Below are 26,728 nucleotides of genomic sequence, written 5' to 3' on the forward strand. Positions count from 1 at the left end.
GCTGAACTGACCCCAGGTGAGACGGAAACTGGTCGGGTGAGGTTTTCCCTTCACTGCGAGTCTGCAGGGGCAGCCCGGTCTGTCAGGGGCCGTGGTGAACTCCGACACACCGCTGGGGTTACTTTTACCTTCAGCATTATAGGCGACAACCTGCAATGATTCATAAAAAGAAGAAATAAGATCAAATAAAAATTTTGCAGAAAAAAATATCAGAATGTTATTCATTATAGTAATGAGAGTGTGTGTGTTGGGGGGTGTTATTAATGATTCAAAATGTCACAATGCAAAAAAAACTGAATGGTCCTAAAAATAGGCTTCATTATGACTCACCCAAACACCGGGTGCAGAGGGAACGCAAATCTCTAGGGCCTTTCAAAACCCTTTATACTCACCATCTCACTGAGAAAAAGTTTTCCCCTGATAAAAGCCCAGGATGAGGAAGCGTTTCACGGTTCAGAAATAAACAGTGCTGTTGTGATGTCATCTGTCATAGTAATTGGCAGTAATTGGGGATGCGAGCTCTCGGCAGGTAATCAGCTCCTCTCATCAGGATACTTGCAGCCATTCTGATCGCATTAATACACTTTTGTTTTTGGAAACACGATTATGATCAACCCACCCCAATAACACCAGAGAACAGTGACCGATCGCATCACTACACCACCTGCTTCATCTCCTGTCGCCGCTGGCAACAGGTGAGTCTCAATCATGAACGGGATAGGGGTGAGGAGAGAAAACAAAGAGGGAAAAAAAGAATGGACTTACAAAAACAAAGGAATATAGGAACAAATGAAAGATAACAAGAACAAATTAAACAAACAAACAAAAACAAAAAAAACTAAACCGAATTAAAAGGCACAAACAAAAAGAAAGAAGCTGATAATTGGAGAAAGAGAACAAAATACAGAGAATATATAGACACTAAATAAAAGGAATGACAAAGAATGAACAAACAAAGACAAAAAAAAGAAAAAATGCGAATTCAAAAATAAGACTAAAATGAAAGAAAAAGGAATTAGGGAAGACAAATAAATTAAAGAGACAAAAGAAGGAATGACAACATAAAAAAAAACAACAAAAAACAAAAAGATTTAAGAACTATCAAATAAAATAACAAAATAAAGACAAACAAACAAACAAATCAATCAAAACAAGAGCAAATGAAAGAAACGAGAGCAAAACAAAGAACAAAATGAACCGACAAAAGAAAGAAAACAAGCAATAAATAAAATAAACATAAGGAAATATCATTAGACATGGAAATATAAATTGACAAATGAACAAATAAAAACAAAAAAATCAAAAACAGACTGAAATAAAAGAAAAAGAATGAAAAGAGAAGGAAGAAAGTAAATGAATGTTCAAACAAAGAAACAAACAAACAAATAAAAATAAACTAAAAGAAAGAAACAGACACTCAAGTCGTCGCAAACATACATCCTTGTGTGTTCTCACCCTGAACCTGTACGTGGTGCTCCTGTGGAGGTTTCTGACCGTGTGTGACAGCTCGTCACCATCATAACTGGCCTGGAACCCATAACCCTGTGAAACACATGACATACTCATCTAAACACGCATTAAAAACATGGCCTACTTATGGAAAACGCAATCTTTACGGCCCAGTTTACACCACAAATTAACATTTGCCTTTGCCATTCACAAGTATGAGACAGATCACAGTTTACTACACACTTAAATCCCTTTTTACAGTCCAGGATGCTTCAGGACAAATGAATGTTAACTGATCAGGCTAACATATCTCTCTGACTAACTCTAAAATCAGAGACTGATGTTCATACCAGGTGTGAGTTTATTTGTCAGAAGTGTGCGATGCATTTCTGTGTAAGTTTGTGTGCGTCTTTCACTCACTGAGCCCTCCTCTTCCATCTCCAGCATGTAGCTGATTTCATCTTCTTTGGGCGAGCCGGCTGGCCTGTGCCATCGCACACAGAGCCATGTGACCCCGGACTGAATCAGCTCAGGGCTTAAGGGGGGAGCAGGCACACTGCATGATGTCATGATGTGGACGACTTCACTGAACTCACTACGGAAAGAGTACATGATCGTAGGACAAAATATATACTGTATATATACACTTTCTGGTCCAGACATAAGCCACTTTTTTATCATCTGAAACATGCTACAAATTATATTCCAAAATATAGATCCTGATTTTAACTTCAAGCATGTAAAACATGTCAGTATTGCTAACTTGACTGTGGTGTTTTTTCAAACGTGCATGTGTTCTAAAATCCACATAAACCAGCATTCTTCACAAGTAAATTATAAAGCTGTTTTCGTACTAAATAATAGTTTAGCAACCAAATATAAGGCTACATCATGAACATGAAAACGAATCAGAGAAGCATGTGAACTAACACCGGTTTCAGTTTAACTTCAAATACATTTATAGGTTTGGCCTTTTCATAGCCTAAATGTTATTTATAATAAATGCCACAATCATGTTTATAATGTTAGTAAGCATTTCACTCACCGATATTTTACATAATTTCTGAATGCAATCACAACATGCATCATGCGACTTATACACTGGCGCAACTTATTTGTTTTTTTCCCTCTCAACAACGCAATTTTGACCAGGTACAACTTACAAAAATGTGGTACATGAAGATATGTTTCAATTTATGGTCAGGATTTTTTTTTTATATATATCTGCCATCAGCAGGTATAGAAAAAAGTGAAATCTGAAGACTTTTACAATTTCTTTAGGAGCTGGGTTTAGGAACATTTTGATGTATTGATACATACCTCACCCCCATGTCATTTTTGGCTGCCAGCCGAAAAGAATATCTGGAAGCTGTGGAGAGTTTGGTGAGTCTGTACTGCTTCTGAGGGCCGTAGTAGCACTGTTCAAACACACCCGTCCCCTTCCCCTGTTCACAGATCACAGCCAGGATTAGCACTACATGAATGCTTAAACACCTCGCAGACTCCAGATTTTTTTTTTACAAGTTTACTTTTTGAGAAATACGAAAACAGAAATAACAAAAAATAACGTACCTCATCCCATTGAAGGATATAGTTTTGGATTTTGGAACCGTTGTCACATGGAGCCTAGACAAAAAAAGTATTTTTGTTGTTGTTATGCATTTAATGTGCCAGTTTAAATATGCAATATAACATTTATGTGGGACAGTTGATGTGCCAGTGTGTTAAAGTGTGCACACACCTTCCATTGAAGGACAAGGCTGCTCTTGGTGCCGCTGGCTTTGCGGGGCGGGCTGGGACTGTCTGGCTCACAGCTCAGAGTGGTGAAGCTCACAGGCTCTGAAGGGATGCCTTGTAAACAGTTACACATGGCCTGGACCCTAAATACACACACAGACATTAGCATATAAAAACAATACAATTACCATCAGTAAAGAAAGGAATAGTTTTAGATCTTAGAAACTGTATTTATAAAGACTGCATTTTTTTTGTAATATAACTACATTTATTATTATTCTTTTATAACTATTATTATTACTATATAAGGATGCCACGGTGAGGAAATTTTCCCACTAATTAATAAACATGTGACAACATCGATATTGCCAATTACACTGCACATTTGACAAGAGAAGACATTTGTCATTGTCGCTCAGGATCTATTGTGCGTATTTTGAGCTTTTACTTAAACGGGTCATCGGATGCAAAATTCACTTTTACAAGTTGTTTGAACTGAAATGTGTGTTGGCAGTGTGTGTACACAACCACCCTATAATGATAAAAATCCACAGAGTGGTATTTTTAAAATCCAGAAATATAATATCCCCTTTTTCAAATCAAGCTGTCACACAAACCCAGGCCCCTCCCACGATTATTGTTTGACAAGGCCATCTTATCTTAGACCCGCCCCGAGTGAGCTGTCATCAGTCCGCCATTGCTTTGACGTCGGAGCAGGAGTAGACAAGAATGGCTCTTAAGCAAATGAAGTGTTTTGTTGTTGGATGTAATAATGAACATAGCAGTCGTCATTTACTCCTGACATCTGATCCACTGAAGACGCAGTGGATTACGTTTGTTTTTGAAGGGAATGCATCCCCCAATCTGCCTAAATGCGTCTAGGTTTGCGCAAATCCTTCATGATTCAGCTTCACCTCCAGAAGAAGTGAGCATAAGTTTTTTGCAAATCGCCTTTCCTAATAATGTGCTAGTTAGCAAGTTTCACGATGAAACTGCGTGTCACCCCATTGAGGGAGAGGGGTGGGGATAGCAGAACTCATTAGCATTTAAAGGGAAATGCACTGAAACGGCTTGCTGTGAACAAAGCTGTTTTTGACAAGGCAAAACAAAGACAAACTCACTTGTATTAAACACAGAAATATTGCTAAATAGGCGCTATCACTGATTACTGCAGAAAGCCTATTAATATATATGGGCTCGCAAAATACCTTCGGGCAGGTACTCTTCAGATTTTGGTAGCCTGAAAATTGATTTAACTAGCCCAATTAAAAAAAGACCATAAATGTCAATCAAAAACATTTTCAATACACATATCAATGAATATCAAGGAAAGAGTTTTATTTGACTATTTACAGGGTATCTGCAGAATGTTTTAGAATCAATTTAAGGCAATTTATGACTGAGCTGCACAAGTAAAATGAACACCGTATGAGTGGCGTTGGACAATATCGGTGGTAACATTAAGCCTTAAAATTATTATTTATTTAGTATTTACAACACTTTAATGTAAACTGTAGTGTATTGTGGTACACCCTATAGTTGTAGAAAACTTAATACAGTATTGGGTAAATTAATTTGTTTATATTACTGTAGTTGTTATATTACCACAGCATCTATAGAATTACCACAACAAATTAAAGTACTTTACTATAGTATGGTTCAAAAACACTATTTACTATAAATTACTATAGTATTTTTTCATGTGGGACATTAACTTTTCACATTTACAACTCTTATGTATTTGCTACATAAAAACATGGGTTGATTTAAACATAAGATAGGCTTTTTGACCCTGGACTGTTGTTGTGATTTGAAGATGACTATTGTTATTTTGTTTTTTTTTCCATGCATTCAAAAAAAAAAAAAAAAAAGATATGCTTTTTGGAAATGCAAGTTCATTCCCTGCCATGAAGTGTCCCTTTAAGAGCGGCCGCTGAAATAAAGCAGCACCGCGCTCATAAACGCTGCTTCATCAGGCATTTTATAGGCAAGATTAAATGAAAATGTCAACGATACGTTTCTGAGGACAGTCGGTTCCCTTCAGAGATATATTCACAAAGACATCCGTTCCTTGTTTTAACTTTAAAACATGCAGCGCTCATATTTATTCAATGACATAATTGCCTTTTGAAGTTTCCAGCCATATCGCGATTCTTGCCTTTCCACCCCCAACTGTAAGACCTCTTGAAATTACAATTAAGACTTTTGTTATACCATTTAACGTATTTAAAACTTTTTAAGGCCTTAAATTCCATGCCCTGTATTTAAGGTAGCCCGTCGGGCAGGGCAGTGATACATTTTGGTAGCCCGACTGGAAAACACAATAGCCCCGGGACGTCGGGCTAGCAATTTTGCGAGCCCTGATATATATATATATATATATATATATATATATATATATATATATAAACAATCTTATTCATAAAGGATTGTTATTATTGACAGAGCTATGCTGTAAAAATTAGAAAACGTAAAACTAATTCTGATAATGTCTTGTGCATTTAAAAGTCAAAACAGACACAAACCTGACATGGTAGTCTGTTGCTGGTCTTAAGTCTTGTAAGGTTGCACTTAGTTCCACATCACTGACACAAGCAAAAGAAAGAAAATATTAGTAATATTTTTTGCAAAATGTAAAAAATTAAAACAACTCTTTAAGTATGCATCTACTATTGTGAACTTAAAAGAGCTGCATGTCAGGTGAACTGCTGTTGAACTTCAGCTATCACTGACTTTAGAAAACCCACAGCAAACCACAAAAAAAATAACAGCGAGTTCCTCAACTGCACCCACACCTTCTCCACATCCTGCCCAGACCACCTCCTCTCACCTGTAGGCGCTCTTGTACTTTCCGTCCTTGCCACTGTACGAGACCGAGACCTCATATTTGAAACTGGGCTCCGCAGGGCCTTCTTCTCCCTCTTTGGGCTCATCGTCCCCTTCTGTTCTTGATGGGGCCACCCAACTCAAACTGGCCCCTCTGGCCTGGATGTCTGTCACCTGATTATGCAAAATGATACGATAGCTTTTATATGCAGCACTACATTTCATGCAAATTTACAGTTGGGGGGAAAAATTTTTTTTAACTGGATCCAGTAGAAGTTCAACATGAAGCTAGCTCAAAGTTGTCACACAGATTTCAAATTATCAGTTGATTAAAAAAAACGTTAAAATTGTTGAATTCAACGATTCTCACATCTGGTTAAATAAATTTACACAAGTTTAGGGTTGCACCGATACTACAATTCCTGCCGATACTATTTATATTATTTTATATAGAACACAATAACATTATTTGGATTTAAGGTTACATTTAAATTAGGAAAATGCTAGAGTTTTAAAGATTACATTTTCTATTGAAAGTTAAAACAAATGTAAAAACAGGAAATTAGCATGTACTATTAATTGTCCAAAATCAGCTGATAGAAGTCTGACATTGACCCATACGATAATTGTTTGAAAACCTCTAATATCATCCAAAAGACAATACATACGGTGGCCGAGAGATTTCAATGCGCTGCAAACAGAAAAAAACACCAGCAAATTAACTTAATCGATTTGACACAGACGCTGCAAATGCTCGCAACACAAACAAATAAACGCACTGAAAATAGAAAAAAAACACCTGCAAATTAAGAAAACAACTTTGTCAATTTTACAACACAAGCGCTGCAAATGCTCACAACACAAACAAATAAAGAAACGCACTGCAAATAAAATTCTTTATTTGTTTGTGTTGTGAGCATTTGCAGTGCGTTTCTTTATTTGTTTGTGTTGTGAGCATTTGCAGCACCTGCTGTCAAACTGATGATGTTTTCTTGATTTGCTGGTGCTTTTTCTATTTGCATGTGTTTTCTGAAGTTGCAGTGCGTTGAGCTCTCTCGGCCACTGTAAATATAGCACCATTTATTGTGCATCACTAATCGTTGCCTGAAACCTATTTTAGGCAAATTTGTACAGGCAAATGTCCGAAGTGATAAATTTAAATTTAAAAAGCGTCAGATTAAAAAAAAAAAAAAAAAAAAACATTTTAACGCAAAGGAAACATCGGTAGAATTCTTAACATTTGTATCTGCAAACTTGCATAGACTTGGTTTCTGGCTGAAGTTTTTGTAATTATGCAAAACTAACTTTTGTTACATTTTATTTGCTGTAGTGCTATTCATTTATTGATACCTTATGGATTACAGATTTGAAAAAAAGTTGAACAATATTCAAAAAAAGAAGGAATCTCTCTTTTTTTCACATTTAACAAATTGTGTTCACCAAATGAGTCTCATAATCTTCGGACCAACTGTTGCAAAAGTTATTGGCTGGATTTTTGGTTTACGCCACCGTTACACCCAAACAAATTCAACAGAGCTGAATAAAAGATGCAGTTCCAAAAGTCAGGATCCATCCTGGCAAATTAAAGAAAATATCGGTAGCAATCCCTGCATCTGGTGTCTGCAAACTTGCATAGATTGGCTTTCTGGTCTCGTCTTGTAAATGTAGCAATAAAGAAGAGCAGAACAGCATTTATTTTTATAATTGACTTGTCAATGGATTGTCTGTGTAATTAGTCTATCTCAAAGAAGACCTTTATATTTGCCTGATTTTAGGTCATGTCCCCAGGCAGACTGATGAGAATCTGTGTTTGTAAATTGAGTGAATGTGACGCACAAGGACAGCCAAGGGACTGTATATGCAGACGAAAAGGAAAAGTTTTAAATGAATGAAAACTGATGTAACAAGATGCATGATTGATTCAAACTCAGTTTGTCTGATTCACTGAAACCCGTTTTGTTGTGTTCAACTACTTTCAGAGGTTAATTGTTCCCAGGGGCTAATTAGCTATATATTTAGGTACAAGCACATGTTTATGTGGGAAATACAAACGTCTGCTTGTTTTGCCTGGAAAGAGTCACTTTAGTTTATTTTAATGACATGCGGCACTTCCTCTCCGGAACAAAAGAGAACTCCTGTTATGCAAGAAGGAATATTTTTAGCTTTATTCCAGTTGGAGAAACAAGTGTCTCCTTTAGTTATGGATGCATGACTATGTACCTTTCGGGTTTTCAGAACAGCTCAAGATTACTAGGCCAAAACTGACTTAAAAAGAACCTATATATGTGCCCCGCGGGGCATGATTCTCTCCCTCTAAACTTTTCATGACAACTTCTCACAGCTTGAGTTGTGGAAATAATCTTTCAGTTACTGATGCAAATGAACTACATGAATCTGACCAATAAACTTGATTTATCAATCTGAGCAGGCAAAATTTGTGACAAATATAGTAGGCAATGTTTTATGAGCAGCAAGGTCAGCATACTTTGCAAAAAATTTACATGTAATGCATTTGCTTAATACTTGCATCATAAATTCAGGACAAAAATAGTCATTATGCAAAACTAACTCTTGTAGACCTTTTAAATTGATTTGTGGTGGCCTTAATTTATTAATTCTTCACAGAGTTACTATTTTCCTACTTTTTCTACAAATCATAACAAATTACAAAATATATATTTCAGATCCGGGAACAATTCATTTAACGTTAACAAAACAACAATACGCAAAGAGAAAAATCACTCACTATTCTTGACTGAAAAACTTTAATACAGTTGCTTTAGGAATCAGTCTATCTAGTGTTTTATTTTTATATTTGTTCATTCAATTTCATTGAATGCTCCTGCTAAATACACCTATTGTACCTGGAAATAAAGCACTGTTTGTTTTATTTATATATTATTTGTATTTGTAATGTGTATCTTTGTTCTTATTTTTTAATAAGATAAAAATGACAAAGATTTTTATATTCGCCCACTTTGGCCTAAATATCTGCCATGTCCTTTTTTTTGGTTTGTTTTTTTTGTTACCTTGAAAGGCTTTGTCTTTCTAGTTTGGCTGTAATGCTCAGAAAACTTGTAAAACCAAAATACTAAAACTAACATGACAAAGAATCGTGATATATTCTAAAAAAAAAAAAAAAAAATCGTGATATATTTTTTCCATATCGCCCACCCCTAAATGAGAGTTATTTTGGGACATGACCTTAAATTTTTTAAGATAAACAATTAAATAAAACAAATCTCTTTTCTATATTCTTGCATGCCAACAATGGTAAAGAGCTTGCATACTGTATTTTGTGAAAATTATTTATTATTTCATGCTTAACTGGCCTTTTTTAAATTTATTTGTAGTGCCCCTATAATTTATTAATATCTCATGGACCAGTAAAATAAAAAAAAAAGTTCATAAAGGTTTGACTGTCTAATGAAAAAGGATCAGTAATCATTATTATACTGAAATGGACAGGGCTGTTTCGCCAAAGCTGAAATCACTGTTTCATGGAAACACCAATAAACCAGAACCCAGCACACCAGACAAGACAACCATTTAGCTTCCTCTATGAATCAAATCAAATACAACATTAATGACCCATTACAGAGAGCCATTACTGTCTTCTTGTGGGGACTGTAATCATGCATGGATGTAGAGTTTTTGAGACCTTGGAAATGACTGTCATTAAGAAAACTGTTGACGCAGCAAGCAGCCTTACAGTTCTTCAGAAGGTGGCTTCTCAGTGAGAGGAGTGTCAAATGTAGCATAAAGGCCTTTCAAATAGCCCACTAAGAAGAACAGCATGCCATATCAGTACGATTATGCCAATGAGAGACTGAAGTATTGACCAGGCAGGCTGATTAATAGACTGATATTTGGCCAATGTGAGATTGTCCTCCCTTTTAAAATGTCAAGTCTCATCAGTGGATCCATTTTCAAACATTTTAGGGGAGGGATTTTAAATAGTGTAAAAATAAGTGTTCCCAATAAATACAAAGTTTTATTGTGCTTTCCCACCACAGTGACTTTGCAAGCCAATTAGCAACTACCTATTTCTAAATTATCTCAAGCCATGGTTAGATTCTAAGCAAGCAGAAAAATGTATTTAAACTTTATCAAGCTTGAAAGGTAACGTGGTCTGCTTTATCTCTGGATAAATCTGTCAATCTTCTTTGGTTCGCCTGCTCATCAATGCTTGTTTTACTGAACATCTTCTGAAGTTGGTTTATGTTGCAGTCAGCTGAACATTCACTGAATCAATAACACTTTTCTTTAGTGTAGGAATAATGCTAGTACGGCACTTAGTTACTACATTCCTAAAATGGCTGTTTCTAATATTTAACTCAATAAGGATGCTTTTATTTAAAATATAAAAACATTGATATTGTGAAATATTCTTGAAATGCGTTCTTAAAATGGCTTCTCCTGTTTTAATATTTAGAATAAACTGTAGAGTAAATAAAACATTGCCAATTGTAATTTACTCCTGTGATGGCAAAGGTGAATTTTCAGTATCATTACTCCAATCATAATGTCATAAGATTCTTCAGAAACATTCTAATATGCTGATTTGCTGATCAAGAAGCACCTGTTATCATCATGAAAGTCAAAAACAAGACTGTTTTCTAAATATTTAAACTGTGATAGATTTTTTAGGATCCTTTGATGAATAGATAGATACTTTTATGAATAAGTTAATGGGTAACTTGGAGAGTTGAGGTATACAAGTCACAACATCTTGCTACTGGGGTTCCTCAGGGCTCAGTTCTTGGACCACTTCTCTTTTCTGTCTACATGGCATTACTAGATTCTGTTATTCAGAAACATGGCTTTTCATATCACTGCTATGCTGATGACACTTAACTCTACCTCTCATTCCATCCTGATGATCCGACGATAGCTGCTCGCATCTCAGCATGTCTAACAGACATTTCTTGCTGGATGAAGGACCATCACCCTCAACTCAACCTGGCTAAGATGGAACTGCTTGTGGTTTCAACAAACCCATCACTTCATCACAATTTCACCTTCCAGTTTGGATCATCAACCATAACTCTTTCAAAAACAGCCAGAAACCTTGGAGTTGTAATTGATGATAAGCTGAATTTCTCAAACCACATTGCTAAAACTGCCCGGTCCTACAGATTTGCTTTATGCAACATTAGGAAGATCAGGCCCTTTCTTTCGGAACATGCAACACAACTCCTTGTTCAAGCTCTTGCTCTGTCCAGACTGGACTATTGCAATGCTCTCTTGCAGGTCTTCCAGCCAGTTCCATCAAACCTCTACAATTAATCCAAAATGTCGCTGCAAGATTAATCTTTAATGAGCCAAAAAAAAATGCACGTCACACCCGTTCATCAATTTGCACTGGCTACCAATAGCTGCTCGCATAAAATTCAAGGCATTAATGTTTGCCTACTTCACTACTTCAGACCTATGTTCCTTCTAGAAGCTTGCATTCTGCAAGTGAACGACGCATTATTGTACCATCCCAAAGAGGCACTAAATCACTTTCATGGACTTTTTCATTAACTGTTCCCTCCTGGAATGACCTGCCCAACTCAATCCGAGCAGCTGAGTCCTTAGCCATCTTCAAGAATCGGATAAAAACACATCTTCCATCTTTATTTGTCTCTCTAACTCTAGCACTAAGAAAACTACAAGTTAAGGAAAATCTAAACAAAATAATATGCATATAAATATTAACAAATGAACATTAAAATAAAGTTCTACTTACCACTGGCTTGCAGATGGAGTTTAATCGTTGCTGAAGAGCTTTCGCTTCTTCATCCAGTTCTACATAAAAAAAAAAAAAAAAAAAACAATATCTAGATAAGATGACTTCCTTATCAATCGTTTCATAAAAAGGACAAGTCTTCACACTCAATTTTGCCTCTTTAAATCACATAAAAGGCATTTATTTTCCATGAATGGATTAATAGATACACCAGCTAAGTTTAGCCGGCGTACAGTTGCTTTCTGGAGTTCCTCCAGGCTGGAGTTAGTTAGCACTGATAAATGACTGAGTCAGTGCAGAGGTAATTACAGCTAATGTTATCTGCAGCAGCCTTAAGCTGAAGGAGCTAATGAGACCAGAGATGAGCTGCTCGGGCCAGTTTACAGCGGGGCCGGAGAGAGGGCCCATCCCCGGAGCCCCGTTAAATCTTCCAGTGGGCTCGTGGATGGACTTCTACCTGGAACCTGAGATATAATCATCCTAGGAAAAAGAAGACTTAATGGGACACTGATGTCTGTTAATGCTAATAGCTATTTCCTAATATATCCCCATCAGTGATCGCATACATGAGTAGCTCTGGTTGTTTATTAATTGAGAGGGAGATAAATAGTAAATATTTAATTCCCTGGTCATTCTTAAGCAAGTTTATCTTTTAATTAGATGTAGTAGGAGATTATCATTAAAATCTCATTTGTAAAGCGGTTTTCATGCTAAAATGTGATACTAGTTGATACTAAACTGATTTATGCAAACCTATTAATGCAACAAGACTATATATACATTATACCTCACAATCAGTCTAATAAACTGTAGTGGGGTTGAAAGTTCTGAGACAATACTTAATTTTTTTTTTTTCATTTAATCCTTAAAATACATGAAGTTTTGGATTTAATCAAATGTAAAGAAAGAAAGTTGTATTTGATTAGTATAATTCGCTAATAAAATGTAAACAAATTGGACAGTGATCACGTCAACTGATATTGTTGAACTTTCATTATGTCATTGTTTTTACTTAAAATTCTTATACTGATAATATAATTTGTAACAAAAAGGTAAAAAAACTAAATCAAACAAACTATTGCTGTCAAACGATTAATCGGATTTACAATAAAAGTTTTTGTTTGCATGTGTTCTGTGTATATTAATTATGTATATATAAATACACACACACAGTATATATTTTGAAAATATGTACATGTATTTACACGCCTATATTTATATTCATATAATTTATATTATAAATGAACTCATTTAATATATAAACAACATTTTTCTGAAATATATATACACGCATGTGTATTTATGTTTAATATATGTATGTATACTGTGTATATTTATTGTGTATATATAATATATACACAATAAATATACACAGTACACAAACATATTTTATGTAAACAAAAACATTTATTTTGGATGTGATTAATCGTTTGACAGCACTAAAACAAACAAAACAAAACTCTTTTCACATAGGTATTAGGTACTTTGCTTCACACCTCTTAACTGTGGTAAAAACACTAACACAGCATCCTGTGGCTTAATACTTAACTCTAATGGTTCTAGGAACCCTAATATATTCTACCTACCCTCCCTACCTCCAGATTCTGTCTCCATCCCTCTCCCTGGACTTTTGCTCAGGGGGGTGACAGCAGTGCTGGGCTGTGCTTGCTCCTCTGCGCCCTGACCCCCCAGCCCATTCTGGAGATCTCCTCCTGATGGCGGTGTCCCGCGGCTCTTCTGTGGGGATGGAGGAGGACTGTCTTTGGAGAGGGTCAGGCCTCCACCTCCTCCTCCTCCGCCCACCCCCTGCCTCTCCTTTAGTTTCTTCTGCAAGCGCTCGTAGGTTTTGCTAGCCCTTTCATCTCTGTGAGCAAATGCCGCACGTCCATGTGGAGGGTGAGTATCTGAGGAAATGAGAAAACAGAGAGACATGTAAGGAATAATGTGAAACGGATTGTTGAACGTTGGGGACTTTTTCTTTTTTACAATTTTGGTGCAATAACAGCATTTTGGTGTTATTTATATGCTGTTGTAGCATTTATTAATATTTTTTAATTTGATTCTATTTTAAAATTTTTAGTAAAAATGTCAAAATAAAAAAAGAGCAAATTTTGTGCTTTTGCCTTTTAAAAATGTATTTATTTTAAACATTGTTATTTAGCTTTTATTTATTTTTATTTGAGTTTAGGTTTTAGTAATGCTAGTACTTTAACGAAATTTTACTTGGTTGGCAAGGGAACATTTCTAATTTTCGTTTTTCATCTAATATTTAAAAATGATTTCAGCTATAGAAGTTTTCGTTTCAATAAACACTAACAACACCAATTATGCCATTCATAATAATAAAACAACGATATTGTCATTGTTCTTATTGTTATTTTCTCTTTATTACTGACTGTTTACTTGAAAAGCTTCATTATTAAATGCTCTAATATGATCTAATATAGTGAAATTCTCTTCATTCGCGTGCGAAATTCGTTTCACAACAGACGCAAATTCGCGTCATGGGAGGGGCTTCTGCCAGGAGGCTCCAGTCTCGTTGCGAAATGGCTGACATAGATTTTGTTCAGAGGGTAGTTGCACTTTATGTGCTATGGAAACACTGGACGCGTGTATTTCAGCCGAGAATGTAGTTGTTTAAAACTCAAATCTGCGGTTTATGTATAAAAACAGCGCCTATTTGAAAATGTGCTTCGCCGATTTCGAAGCCGTGAGCTCCAGGCGATCACCGGGCGCTCGTGCTCATGTATCCCGAAGAGAGGAGCATAACTTCGGCTAGTCCTTCTGACATTTGCCGCTGGCTCTGATGTCTCTGTAGTGGATAAACATAAGATATAATTCGTTCTGGGTAAATCTAACAGGTAATCTTTGGTCTATGGTACAGCTCCGGGTATCCACATACAGTGACAATGATTTTGTCTTCTATTGTTGTTTTGGATTTCTGCCTCCGCTCGTAATCGCGTCACTACTAGAGCAAGCTCCTGTTTGGTTAACGCGGCACGAATATCCGCCCAAGTTCAGATTTTTCAACTTGCGCGATTTGCTCCGCAGGATGTCTATTCGCGTGTTTGTATTGACTTAACATGTAAATCACTCGCGCTTAACGCTTCATTCGTGTCCGGTGTGAACGCACCATGAGAGTCCATAACTCAGCTAAAATATAGGCCTATATTTGAAGAACTCATTTGCAGAAACCGATAACTCCATTATTTATTTTCAGAAATCTTTTTTTTTTTTTATTGCGCATTCCAAGTAATATCAATCAAACTGCAGTTGGGTTGGTTTGATTAAGTAATAATAACTAAACAAATTCATGTAATTTACAAAGTTCATTGAAAGTATGCTTTTTTTTTACATATTAAAAGTGTGTTTTATAGCAAACTCCAACAGTCGTTTTTGGCAAAAGCAGATAACTCCACATTTCATGTTTTAGAGTTAAAAAAAAAAAAAAAAAAAAAAAAACACTCATTTAATCTTTGTAATCTCCTCCAATGACAATGCAGATGCGTTGTTATTGTGATCATAAACTATATGAGTTTTTCCCTCATCACATGTTGCTTTTGCAAGGTTCTGTGAAAACGTTTCAGCTTTTATTTTCCTTTTTCACCCTGAAGAAGATATCACAGGTTCATCAAGTTCATTGAAATGATCCATCCTCGATCACTTTTAATCAGTTTTGACGAAACTCCTCTCAGCTAGCACATCTTTTCAAAGTGAAAGTAGCATTGTCACCTGACCTGAATACAGTGCGCTGATTCGCTAAAATGGACTTATCGGCTTCTGTTCAAAAACAACACGGGTGCTTGTCGGCTTCTGCAGTAAAACGTGAACTCGCGATGCATGGAAGTGGACAATACCGGCTTTTTTGACAAAACGTGTTTAGGGTTCAGATCGCGCTATATGCGGAGATTAATTCATGGCAATCAGCTCATTTTTTCTTAAAGTTTATCGGTTTTTGCAAATAAACTCTTAATTTTTTCCCTTGAAGAGTCAGCAGTGGCGCAGCATGCAGTCCCCACTCTTGGTGAGGCAAAAGTGTGTGTGTAAACTGACCCTGCTCTGAGTAGATGGTCGTGTGTGCCGGATGGTACTGGGAGATGTACTGGGGGTTCATATCTCCGGTTCCTCCAGCCATGCCTGAGTACAGGTGAGGGGGAGGGGGAGGGTGCATGATGTGAGGGTGGGGGATGAAGGCCTGCAGGTGGGCGTGGGGCGGCGGGTGGTGAAGCGGGGAATGGCCCCCCGGATGAAACTCCGTCTGAGGTAAGACCAACACCCGCCTCACTCCGTTCTCCTCAATGATCTATATGGAAAGACAGAGAGAAAATGACGCAGGCACGTACCATACTTTTAGCCTGATTTGCGTTAAAGATTTTGATATCTTGTTGAAATGTACAGCATTTTAGAAATTATTTTGTTTGATCTGTTCCAATGTGCTCCACCTAGCTCTTTTATAGGCAGGGATTCCTATAAAAGTGTCCCAAGGCAGCATCATTTTACAGACTACTGTCAACAACAGCCTTCGCTTTGACAGTGCCTATGATGCCAGAAAACGCTAAATGGTTTGGAAAAGGGCCACAGAGACGTAAATTAGACTGAAAATTGCATCCTTTTCACCAAACCAAAATAACTCCCATAAAAATAATATAAAACTATTTCCGTAATGACTCACCTGTTGAACGTATCCAGGAGGCACATAGATTTGAGGCACTGAACCGTTTGGGGACATCATGGGAACCTGAGCAGGACCTGTAGAGGAAACATTATGAACAATAAGTATAAAAAAAGTCAAACACACACCACGTCATGTCACATTTATTTCTATAGTGCTTTATACAATACAAAGTGATTTAAAGCAGCGTCACATTGTCATGTGATCTAAAGTGCATTGCTCCCTAAATCACGTTTTTACTTTTGTAATGTGATGCATTTCGGAGTGAAACAGAATATATATATACAGAATATATATCTTTCACTAAGATCTTTAAAAAGATTCATTAAAAGATTAATTGAGAAAAAGTAATTAGGAATTATTATTAATATTATTATTATTATTAAAATAAGCAAAGCAGCATTAAAAAGTAAGTTCTGCTGATGAAATCAGGTTATGGGGTGTAATATTTCCACTTCCATTTTTTTTCCCCCCATAAAATGTTTTTTTTTTTTTTATTATATATGTACACTCTTGTAATCAAGGTATAAGGAAAATGCTAGCAGTTTTTAATTGGAAAAAATGTCATGTGGTATAACCTTCATGTGATCACTGAAATGGTGATTTTTCAAAACTATACTTAAATCAACATTAATACAAAGGTTGTATTTCTAAGAACCTTAAACTAAACTAAACTTAAGCTTGGATCCTTATTGACCAGTGTGAGTAAATAATGATGATGAAAGCAAATGTTTGAGTGAACTTTAAACACAAAGCAGGTCAGAAAAGCTATTATTTTTGGGTCATATTTACTGCTGTGCGCAGTTCACTTTCACATCAAAGGAGTTTTAGTTTTTGCCCCAACACTGATAAGCATATTTAGCACGTCAGTGCGAATAATTCCTGACATTTACTTAGCTGGGTAAAGAAACACACTGAGCTGAATGTGTCTGTATAGCAGTTGAGAAAATGCCAGAGTCGGTGGAAGTTTTAGTACTGGAGTACTACACTGTACAGGAAAAAATTGAGACTCAGCAAAGCCTGTTACAGATCAGCTCTTTCATGCATTCCTTTGCAATCCGACACTTTCACTTTCAGATAAGACTCGCAGAACTTGTTAGAGCTGGATGATGCAAAGGACAGCAAACACAAAAGGACACAAGTAAACACAGACCTCCGTCCTGCTGTGCAGGTGTTCCTTCGCTCATGGTAAAAGATCAAAGCAACAGAGAAAATAACAGTCCTCCATGAAGAATAGGAATGTGCGTGTGGGCTTGTATTTATTTTTCGCCCTCTTCCTTCTCTTTAGTGAAAGGTTTCTAGCTCCACCTTTCCAAACTAGATCCTTCAGTCACAGGTAAAAGGTAAAAGTCCTCTGCACTACAACTACAGAATAAGGGTTCAAGGTTTGGCTGACACAATCAAGTTCACTACTGCTAAAATATACACCGTAACTACACTGTTCTGTGAGCAAAAAATACATTAAAAAATTTATAAATAAAATTACATTTTTTTAAAATTATTTAAAATAAAACAAAAGAAAAAATATTACATTTATTTTTTAATAATACAAATATACATATTTATATATCAATTAATTGCTTTAGGAATAAAATTCTTACATGCCACAGACAGCAACAAGCTCTTTTAAAGGGTTAAATCTTTGCGATTATTTATCTCTAGTTCTTTTAAAGGGATAGTTCACCTAAAAATTTATAAATTCTCATTGATGTCATTGATATACTGATGACAACGTTTTAATTATTTTAAATAACTAAAATATAAATAATATTTACAATTTTATGTCAAGTCAAGTCACCTTTACTCATATAGCGCTTTTAACAATACAGATTGTTTCAAAGCTGGAAAAATAGTGTGTAATAATGCAAAACAACACAAAATTTTCAGCTGAAAAAAAAATAAATTACATCAAAAGACAACGTGTTTTATTTAGTTGGATATTAAGTTCTCTGCTTTATTTGATATATTAACTGATCATGGCCAAGACATAGATTTTTATTTGCTAATTTGTTCAATTTATAATATAGTATTATTTCCTCTGTGTTTTTTGATATTTTGGACAACAGCGGAATTACAAATGACCATTCTGTGTAAACATTTAGATCACTATTCAAGTCACATTTTCCACAAATATCTCTCATGTTGTCTTTCATGGAAACTGCAGCACTATTATTTGTACTAGCTATGCCAGAAAAACACAATGAAAAGATAAAATTGGGCCTAAGCACCTGGATGTAGCATAATGGGAGGAACACGCTGACCTGCTCTGCTCAACCTGACCATAAACAAACCTTATTAATCTAGCCAGAGCCAGGAGAGTCCTGTCCTAACATTTCCATTAGCTGAGCACCCCTCGCGTTCCACCTGAGCACCAGGAAACTGATCTACACACAGCATTCGATTACAGTCAGATTGTTTTTAAACATCATATCTCTGACATACAGCAAGGATGTCAGATGAACACACAAACATGGGGCGGTTTAGTGCTTCTTGTTTCAACATCATGTGTCAATCTTGTATTAGATCTCAGCTCACATACTCCTCGACCAGATCGCGGCTGTTTTCATTCCATGAACAGACTAACTCACATAATCAGCAAGTGCTTGCTGGCAGTAATTACGGCGCGCAAGCCGTTGCTGCTCTATAATCAGCGTCAAAGTGGGTCTCTGTGTATAAATGAGTGTGTATGTGGTTGGTGACAGGTTCAAAACAGAAATGTTTCTTTCGAACGGGGTAACTCTTGAATTTTATATTGGACATTAACTACGTTTTGAGGGTTATGCAAATCAGTCCCATATAGGAATTTCATTGGGTTTTGGAAATAAGAGTTTAATGCAATGTAGCAATGAGCTAACTTTAAGGTAATAACAACACAACAACATGTACAACAAATAGGGACCGAAATCATCAAATTTTATTATCATGTTCACTTAATGGATCTGAGAGCAATTCTTTCATTATTTTAAGGGAAAATATTTGGAATAAATTGCATTGCCAAAAAATTAGAATTTTGATAAACTAAAATTATTTCCAACTACAGTAGGGCAAATAAGTATTTGATACACTGCTGATTTTTCAAGGCTAGGCCACTCCAGGACCTTGAAATGCTTCTTATGGAGCCACTCCTTAGTTGCCCTTGCTGTGTGTTTGGGGTCATTATCATGCTGGAAGACCCAGCCACGACCCATCTCCAATGCTCTTACTGAGGGAAGGAGGTTGTTGCCCAAAAACTTGCGATACATGGCCCCATCAATCTTCCCCTCAATACAGTGCAGTCGTCCTGTCCCCTTTGCAGAAAAGCACCCCCAAAGCATGATGTTTCCACCCCCATGCTGCACAGTTGGGATGGTGTTCTTGGGATTGTACTCATCCTTCAAACACGGCGAGAGGAGTTTATACCAAAAAGTTCTATTTTGGTCTCATCTGATCACATGACCTTCTCCCATGCCTCCTTGGGATCATCCAGATGGTCTTTGGCAAACTTCAGATGGGCCTGGACATGTGCTGGCTTGAGCAGGGGGACCTTGCGAACGCTGCAGGATTTTAATCCATGAAGGTGTAGTGTGTTACTAATGGTAACCGTTGAGACTGTGGTCCCGGCTCTCTTCAGGTCATTGAGCAGGTCCTCCCGTGTAGTTCTAGGCTGATCCCTCACCTTTCTCAGGATCATTGATACTCCACAAGGCGAGATCTTGCATGGAGCCCCAGTCCAAGAGAGATTGACAGTCATCTTGAATTTCTACCATTTTCTAATAATTGCGCCAACAGTTGTTGCCTTCTCACCAAGCTGTTTATGTATTGTGCTGTAGCCCATCCCAGCTTTGTGCAGGTCTACAGTTTTGTCCCTAGTGTCCTTAGACAGCTCTTTGGTCTTGCCCATAGTGGAGAGGTTGGAGTCTGATTGATTGAGTGTGTGAACAGGTGTCTTTTATACAGGTAACAAGTTCAAACAGGTGCAATTAATACAGGAAATGAGTGGAGGATAGGAGGGCTTCTTAAAGACACACTAACAGGTCTGTGAGAGCCAGAATTCTTGCTGGTAGGTAGGTGATCAAATACTTATTTCGTGCAATAAAATGGAAATTAATTATTCAAAAATCATACAATGTGATTTTCTGGATTTTATTTTAATATTCTGTCTCTCACAGTTGAGGTGTACCTACTATGAAAATTACAGATCTCTCCATTCTTTGTAAGTGGGAGAACTTGAAAAATCGGCAGTGTATCAAATACTTATTAGCCCCACTGTATGTCTTCGCTCAGATCTTTTAAATGACTTTTTAATGTCTCTAAGAGGCAGCATAAATGCAGTGAAATTAATAGACCCTTTACACAGTTATTAACATACTGCAGAAAATCTAATCTAGCAAAGGTGTATATATTTTTTTTTTTTCCATTTTTCTAGTATTATGGCTGAGGAGATGACAGCAAATTTAACAACTTTCTCTCTTCCGACCATGCAGTTAAAATACATTGTGGAGCAAAGAGGAAACTGACAACATGCCGGCAGATAAGACAGAGCAGGTTACTTTAGGTTTGAAAAGTCTCAGCTTTAAATTTTGTCTTTAAGGAATTCAATTTATTCAAACAATAAAAATAACTTTGTGGCACTTTAATGTGTCATGACAGATTGTTGTAGTGCCTCAATTAAAGAGGCACATGAAGCGATCACCTATACTAATTATAGCATGAAATAAACATGAATGAACATCAGAAGGTTCAAGTCCACCAATGTTAATCCACTCTCCAGTCTGGTTTGATTGTCGGACAAAAATGGCAGATTCAGTGTTATGATTAGTCAGATCGTCTGTCAATCAATCACTCTGGAAAGTAGGGCTGCATAAATCAGGATAGGAAATAAGCTAATTACAAACATAAATAAATGATACAAATAAAATAAAAAGTGCTTTATATTCTTCAGGTAATTAACAGCATTCAGGTACAGAATTTGAATAATCAAATGTAAGATAAAACTGCATAGTCTTCACTGTATAAATTAAATGTAATAAATCTGTTAAAGCTACAAAAGTAATTTTTCTCTGTTTTGCTGTTTGATTAACATTCATGACACAGAAAGCCTCAGGAACATTAAACTGTGGTGAGTCAATACTATCCATTTACTTTCTCAATTGTTTACCCTCACTTAAGCCATAAGCAACCGTGTTTACAAGGATACTTGTGGAGACATGCATTTGACAGTTTCACATGTGTCTTTTCAAACACAAATAGACACAGAGATGAACGGAATTCAGTGTTCACGTGCATCTGCATGGCATGTCTACACCGGACGTGAGCGGCGCAACGCAACAAAATACAATAGAACCCATTATAATCAGTGATGCTGTCTACAGTGGATGCGGCGCGCACAACAAATCCCGAGAGTAAATCTCTAGTTCTTTTTATGAAGTACTGACACAAAGGTCACATGATTTGCAACAGTCACTTTGTCGTGTAGACAGCGCAGGGCAGTGCGACGTGACAGCTGTCGCAAAAACTATCAGTATAAATATAACAATCAATACACTAAACATAGCACATCCTGCGATGTGACTATCGCAATATCAATGCTGAAACGATGTATCGTGCAGCCCTACTGGGAAGGGTCAATTGGTGAACTCAATTATATTTGTTGTTGTTTCTGCTCACCATTATTGACGTTTCCAACTATGACAATGTCTGCTTCTGTAAACCCCACAAATGTGAAAAGGGTCGATTGACCTTAACTGTATGCTTAACTGTGTACTACAGGTTGTGTAGACACCATCAAGCATGTGTCACTGGTTGGGCTATACAAACACCCTGCTCTCTAGATACTGGCATCTCCTTTTAAAACACCATTTCGGTCAACCACTAATGCTAATATTTTAAAAAACAACAGCACTACTCATAGACAACATTACTCAATAATGCATCCTATTAAAATCATCAGCCCGTCTTATAATAAGCCTTGTAGTACTACAAAGAGCATAGAGGACTATTAGCTCTTCACTTTGATGTGGAGTGCTGCGCTGGCTTTGAAGTCCGTTTTAGGAGAGACTCGAGCGGACTAATTGATGACTAACGACTCAGACTAACGGCCCTGCGTCTGGTGACCTCAGAGCCAAAATACCCAGACCGTGGGAGGAATCTGATCCAATTCTACATCAGAGACCCTCCTGAGTAAGACGATCGATTTCTGATTTACGATATGGTTTGGCGGGGGCGTGGAAAGATGCTAATGTCGCATCCGTTTGTGGCTGCATTTTCTTCCAAGGGTGAAAGAGAGTCGTAGATGCGTTGATGACAGGCTTTCCCAGTTATACACACACAAATTTGTGTAATCCACCCCAACTATCTCACACACAAACACACATAAACAAACACAAACAACTGAATGAAGGAATGAATCAATGTAAGAATCAATGAATGAAGTGAAAAAAAGATAAGACAGCTAGGAAGGTCAAAGGATGTATGGGCTACGAAGGAAAATGAAGGATGGGCTAGGTGTGGAAAAAAGGGTGATGGGCTTGAAAGGAAAAAAAAGACACCCACACTTTTACATCAGACTGACGCACAAGCACAGACAGAGATCAGACACAAAAGGCCACATCGCCCTCCCTCTTTCTGTTTCTTTCTCTCTCATTCCAGACCCCCCACACACACACCAGAACAGCATGAACGGTCTGCTGTTCTGCTGACGTGGACCCCCAGTGCCAGCCTTCCAGAGGAAACATCAACAAACACGTAGAGGACGAGAAAAACACACACGCACTGAGCCAAGAATAACTCCAAACAGGCGGTTCTGTTCTGAGAATAAACAGCCGTTAAATCTTTTCTCTCTCTCTCTCTCAGACACAAACACAACCAAGAACCGACAAGTCTAAACATAAACCATAACTCAGCATAACTCTGAAACACATTTTGAGGACTGGCTAGGAAAGCCAACATCATTGAGATCTGCTCACTAGAGCTGACAGCAAACACAAACCGATGAACCTTTGTGGCTCTCTCTCGATCTTCAGGCTGTTCAGTAAAAGCTCCAAACGCTCTGGTGAAATCCAATAAGATGAACAGGAAAACTAGGCTACAGCCTGACGGTCGTGTCACTTGAGATGTTCAACATCTCGACAATCTCATCCTCTGCTGATATCCTGACAGACAGTGCCAATGCAGCTCTCCATTTCTCAGTTGTAGTTTCCTGATAGATAAAATGTAGAATGCAGACAATAAAGTGGTCTTCCTTTAATCTTCAATGGTAATTAAAGAGCAGCACATTCCTCCTGGTCATCTTCCCTGTTTTAGGCATGTCCAACTGGGAAGAGACCCCTGGAGAAGACCCAGGACAGGCTGGAGGGTTATCTCTCTTAGCTGGCCTGGGGACACCATAGGCTCCCACAGGATGAGCTAAAGGAAGTGGCCAGGGAAAAGGACGTTATCCTTACTTAGCCTGCTGTCACCATGATCCGAGTCCTGGATAAGAGGCGGAAGATAGATGGATGGATATGCAAACACAGTTAAACCTACATAAAGGGTTAATATTCAGGTTAGATAGAAACTTGAGAAACTGATAAAACCTCTTCTGGCGGTCGCCCAGTTGCTGTGTTCTTCGTTGCGAGTAGGTATTCCTTCTTGAATTTAAACATATCACGCAGCAGATGTGAGCTTCATTATTATGGTTACTTTTCATAAAGTTCTACACGGAACTTTATTAGCGATCGCACACGTCACCATAAACCTCCAGCTCCAACTTGAAAATGAATGATGTCTAAGTGCTTTGTTCCTACAAATCGCTGTCAGTGTGAATGTTAAATTGTGCTGTAATAAAATATTCAATCAGTACTTTTACCTGGTTGCATGGTATATTAATTTAGGTTGCAGGGTGTCATTTTGGCACCAAAATCGCAAAAGAAAAGTTAAAAACTTGGCCAGCTTTTTAGTGTTGAGATAAATAAGTAGTCCTGACTAGTGATCGACCGATATTGATTTTTTATAACCGATACCGATACCAATTATTTGCATGTCTATGTGCCCGATAACCGATATGCAGAACCGATATTTATTTACTGTTATAAAGTAAATAAATGACTGCGTGAAGTAAGTCCATACTTCACTTTGGTTTTTCCTCCTTTCAGTCATTTTAACAAAAAATGTTTTGAGAATTAGCAGTCTTTCATGCAGGGCTCTAGACTCATTCTTCCCACTGATCTCACTTTTGCGCACGAGCACATAATTTGGTTGCAATTTGTTTTTGCTACAACATTTGATTAATCAATGCATGCTGATGAACTTTTATCATAGTTTATAGTTATATGGTAACGAAAGTTTTCAACATTCAACTCGTTCTTTTTCATCGGTATTATTTGTGATTTAAATTTTGTGAACAGGAATTCCTTTTTTCGTGCACTTTTTACTTTCAAATTTGCGATCTTGGTGTCACATTTTACAAGAAAAGATCATTGTCTGTTTTGCTTATATCTATACACCTTTAACTTTTTAAGACTAAAACAAAAGATGGATTCATTGTTATTCTTAATTAAAAAGCGCAACAACAATAAAACAGTACGTTGACAATGACAAACTCTTACATAACATTTATCAACAAAAACGAATAAGACGAGGCATGGCATAGGACACACCACATGCTGTACTATATACCTAGTATATTACAGAATGTTTAGCAAACTCTGAGGAAGCAAATAAATATTAATATATATTTTTTTTTAATTAAGGAAAGCCTCCATAGCATAACCTGAGGTAAACAGCAAAGATAACAAGCTTCTCAAAACGAAAACAAAAAGAAAAGTAAAACTAAACTGGCTGTAGCTGACAGGAGTTTTTTCTACAAGAATACCACCACGTTCACCTTCTCTGGTTTAAGAAGCGGTCTTTTACTTTAGTTTGAAAACAAATCCATCCGTTGCGCTCCATCCGCGACGCGCACCTTCACGCTCGTGCTGACGCGGCGGGTATAAACCAGGCTCTACCCACTAAGCGCTCGGCTGAAAGCACCTCTCTTCACGTGATCAGTGAAATCTGACTCCTGCTATAATGTGCTGCGGCTGGCAGCGCGCGCTGTATGAAGCAGACGCTTTGGAGTAGCGCAGACCTGGCACTCGTACAAATGCGACCACGTCAAATTTTAACTCGCAAACAATTACCATTTTGGTCGCAGTCTAGAGCCCTGTCATGTTCAATTTAATCTTCGTATTACAACAATAAAAAACATTTTATTTATAAAAAGCTTTAGCAGCAACACTAATATTAGCAGTAAGCAAAATGAACATAGAAAGTCTAATGTTTTCAAATGGAGAAAATAAAGGAAAGGAGTCATATCAACTTCATTTTTAACTACAGTTTTAGTAGGTTTATAAGCTGTTTAATAGGATAAAGAGTGAAGAATAATTCACTGGATAATGTTCATTCACGGAATAATATTCTCTGGAATATTGGAATATAACAAGCATTGTATTTTATTGCATTTCTCAACTGGCATGCTCTAAATTATGCTGCTGACAGCGCGGTTTATCTATGCCTTTACACAGAACTATAGGCTACTCAAACTGCGATCGATCGCGGAGATAATAAATAATTAATTTCCATAGAGTTGTATTAATTTAGATGTTTATAAATGAAATAATGGTTATATAGTAAGTGTTAATACGATTTAGGGTGCTTCAAAAAAGTGAATCTTGTTAAAAGTTACATGCGGTGGCCGTGCTGAGCATTTCTTGAGCATCAACCCGCTGAGTGAACTGCAATATGAAAGTGGCTTCACGAGACTAATGATGAGCATATAGACAACAGAGAGAGAATTACATTCAATGCTTTTCTTTCCAACATGCAATCATTCATGGCTGTATTATTTAATTCATGCAAAGTTACGTCTTTATTGGGAGAGGACTTGACGGATTATCTATGTGACTCCGACTTCACGAGACTAATAGACCACAGAGAGAATTAAATTCAGCGCTTTTATTTCCACCATGTGCTAATTCATGGCTGTGTTATTTCAGGCAAAGTTATAGCCTATCTTTATAGGGACAGGGCTTGACAGAGTATCTTATTTATCATATTTCTTAGAGCCAAGTTGCATTTAAACTATATCAGGCATTTATGTAATACATCTAATTTGTGCATTAATGCCTGTAATATTAAATAGTTTACTAACTACAGCAAATCAAGTACCTGCACTCCGTTGCTGTCTCGTCTCCCCTCAGATGAGCTGCAATTGCGATCCTGCGCGCAATTCTGAAAACGTTTATCGGGGAATCCGATATTACAAAACCGATATTCGATTATGGAAAAATGCTTAAATATCGGGAAAAATATCG

The 26,728-nt window shown here is 37.1% G+C and overlaps 1 protein-coding gene across 6 annotated transcripts in view; it reads right to left on the minus strand.

The window, feature by feature from the left end:
* Positions 1-26,728, minus strand: part of LOC306851112 (fibronectin type-III domain-containing protein 3a-like) — an 82,709-nt gene that overhangs the window by 14,552 nt on the left and 41,429 nt on the right. For 2 of the 6 annotated variants that reach the window (XM_079387210.1, XM_079387209.1), the window contains 12 exons: positions 16,419-16,495; positions 15,800-16,049; positions 13,342-13,650; positions 11,747-11,805; positions 6,017-6,186; positions 5,712-5,771; positions 3,191-3,329; positions 3,022-3,075; positions 2,770-2,894; positions 1,870-2,044; positions 1,456-1,542; positions 12-150 (listed from right to left, as the gene is read on the minus strand). In XM_079387210.1, the coding sequence (XP_079243336.1) occupies positions 12-150; positions 1,456-1,542; positions 1,870-2,044; positions 2,770-2,894; positions 3,022-3,075; positions 3,191-3,329; positions 5,712-5,771; positions 6,017-6,186; positions 11,747-11,805; positions 13,342-13,650; positions 15,800-16,049; positions 16,419-16,495 (1,644 nt within the window). Of the gene's footprint in view, positions 1-11; positions 151-1,455; positions 1,543-1,869; positions 2,045-2,769; positions 2,895-3,021; positions 3,076-3,190; positions 3,330-5,711; positions 5,772-6,016; positions 6,187-11,746; positions 11,806-13,332; positions 13,651-15,799; positions 16,050-16,418; positions 16,496-17,571; positions 17,774-26,728 lie in introns of those variants that run through there. The other 4 variants (XM_079387208.1, XM_079387207.1, XM_079387211.1 and 1 more) reach the window with 3 other exon arrangements.

Source organism: Barbus barbus (assembly GCF_936440315.1).
Source record: "Barbus barbus genome assembly, chromosome: 31".
In the NCBI taxonomy this organism is placed as follows: domain Eukaryota; kingdom Metazoa; phylum Chordata; class Actinopteri; order Cypriniformes; family Cyprinidae; genus Barbus; species Barbus barbus.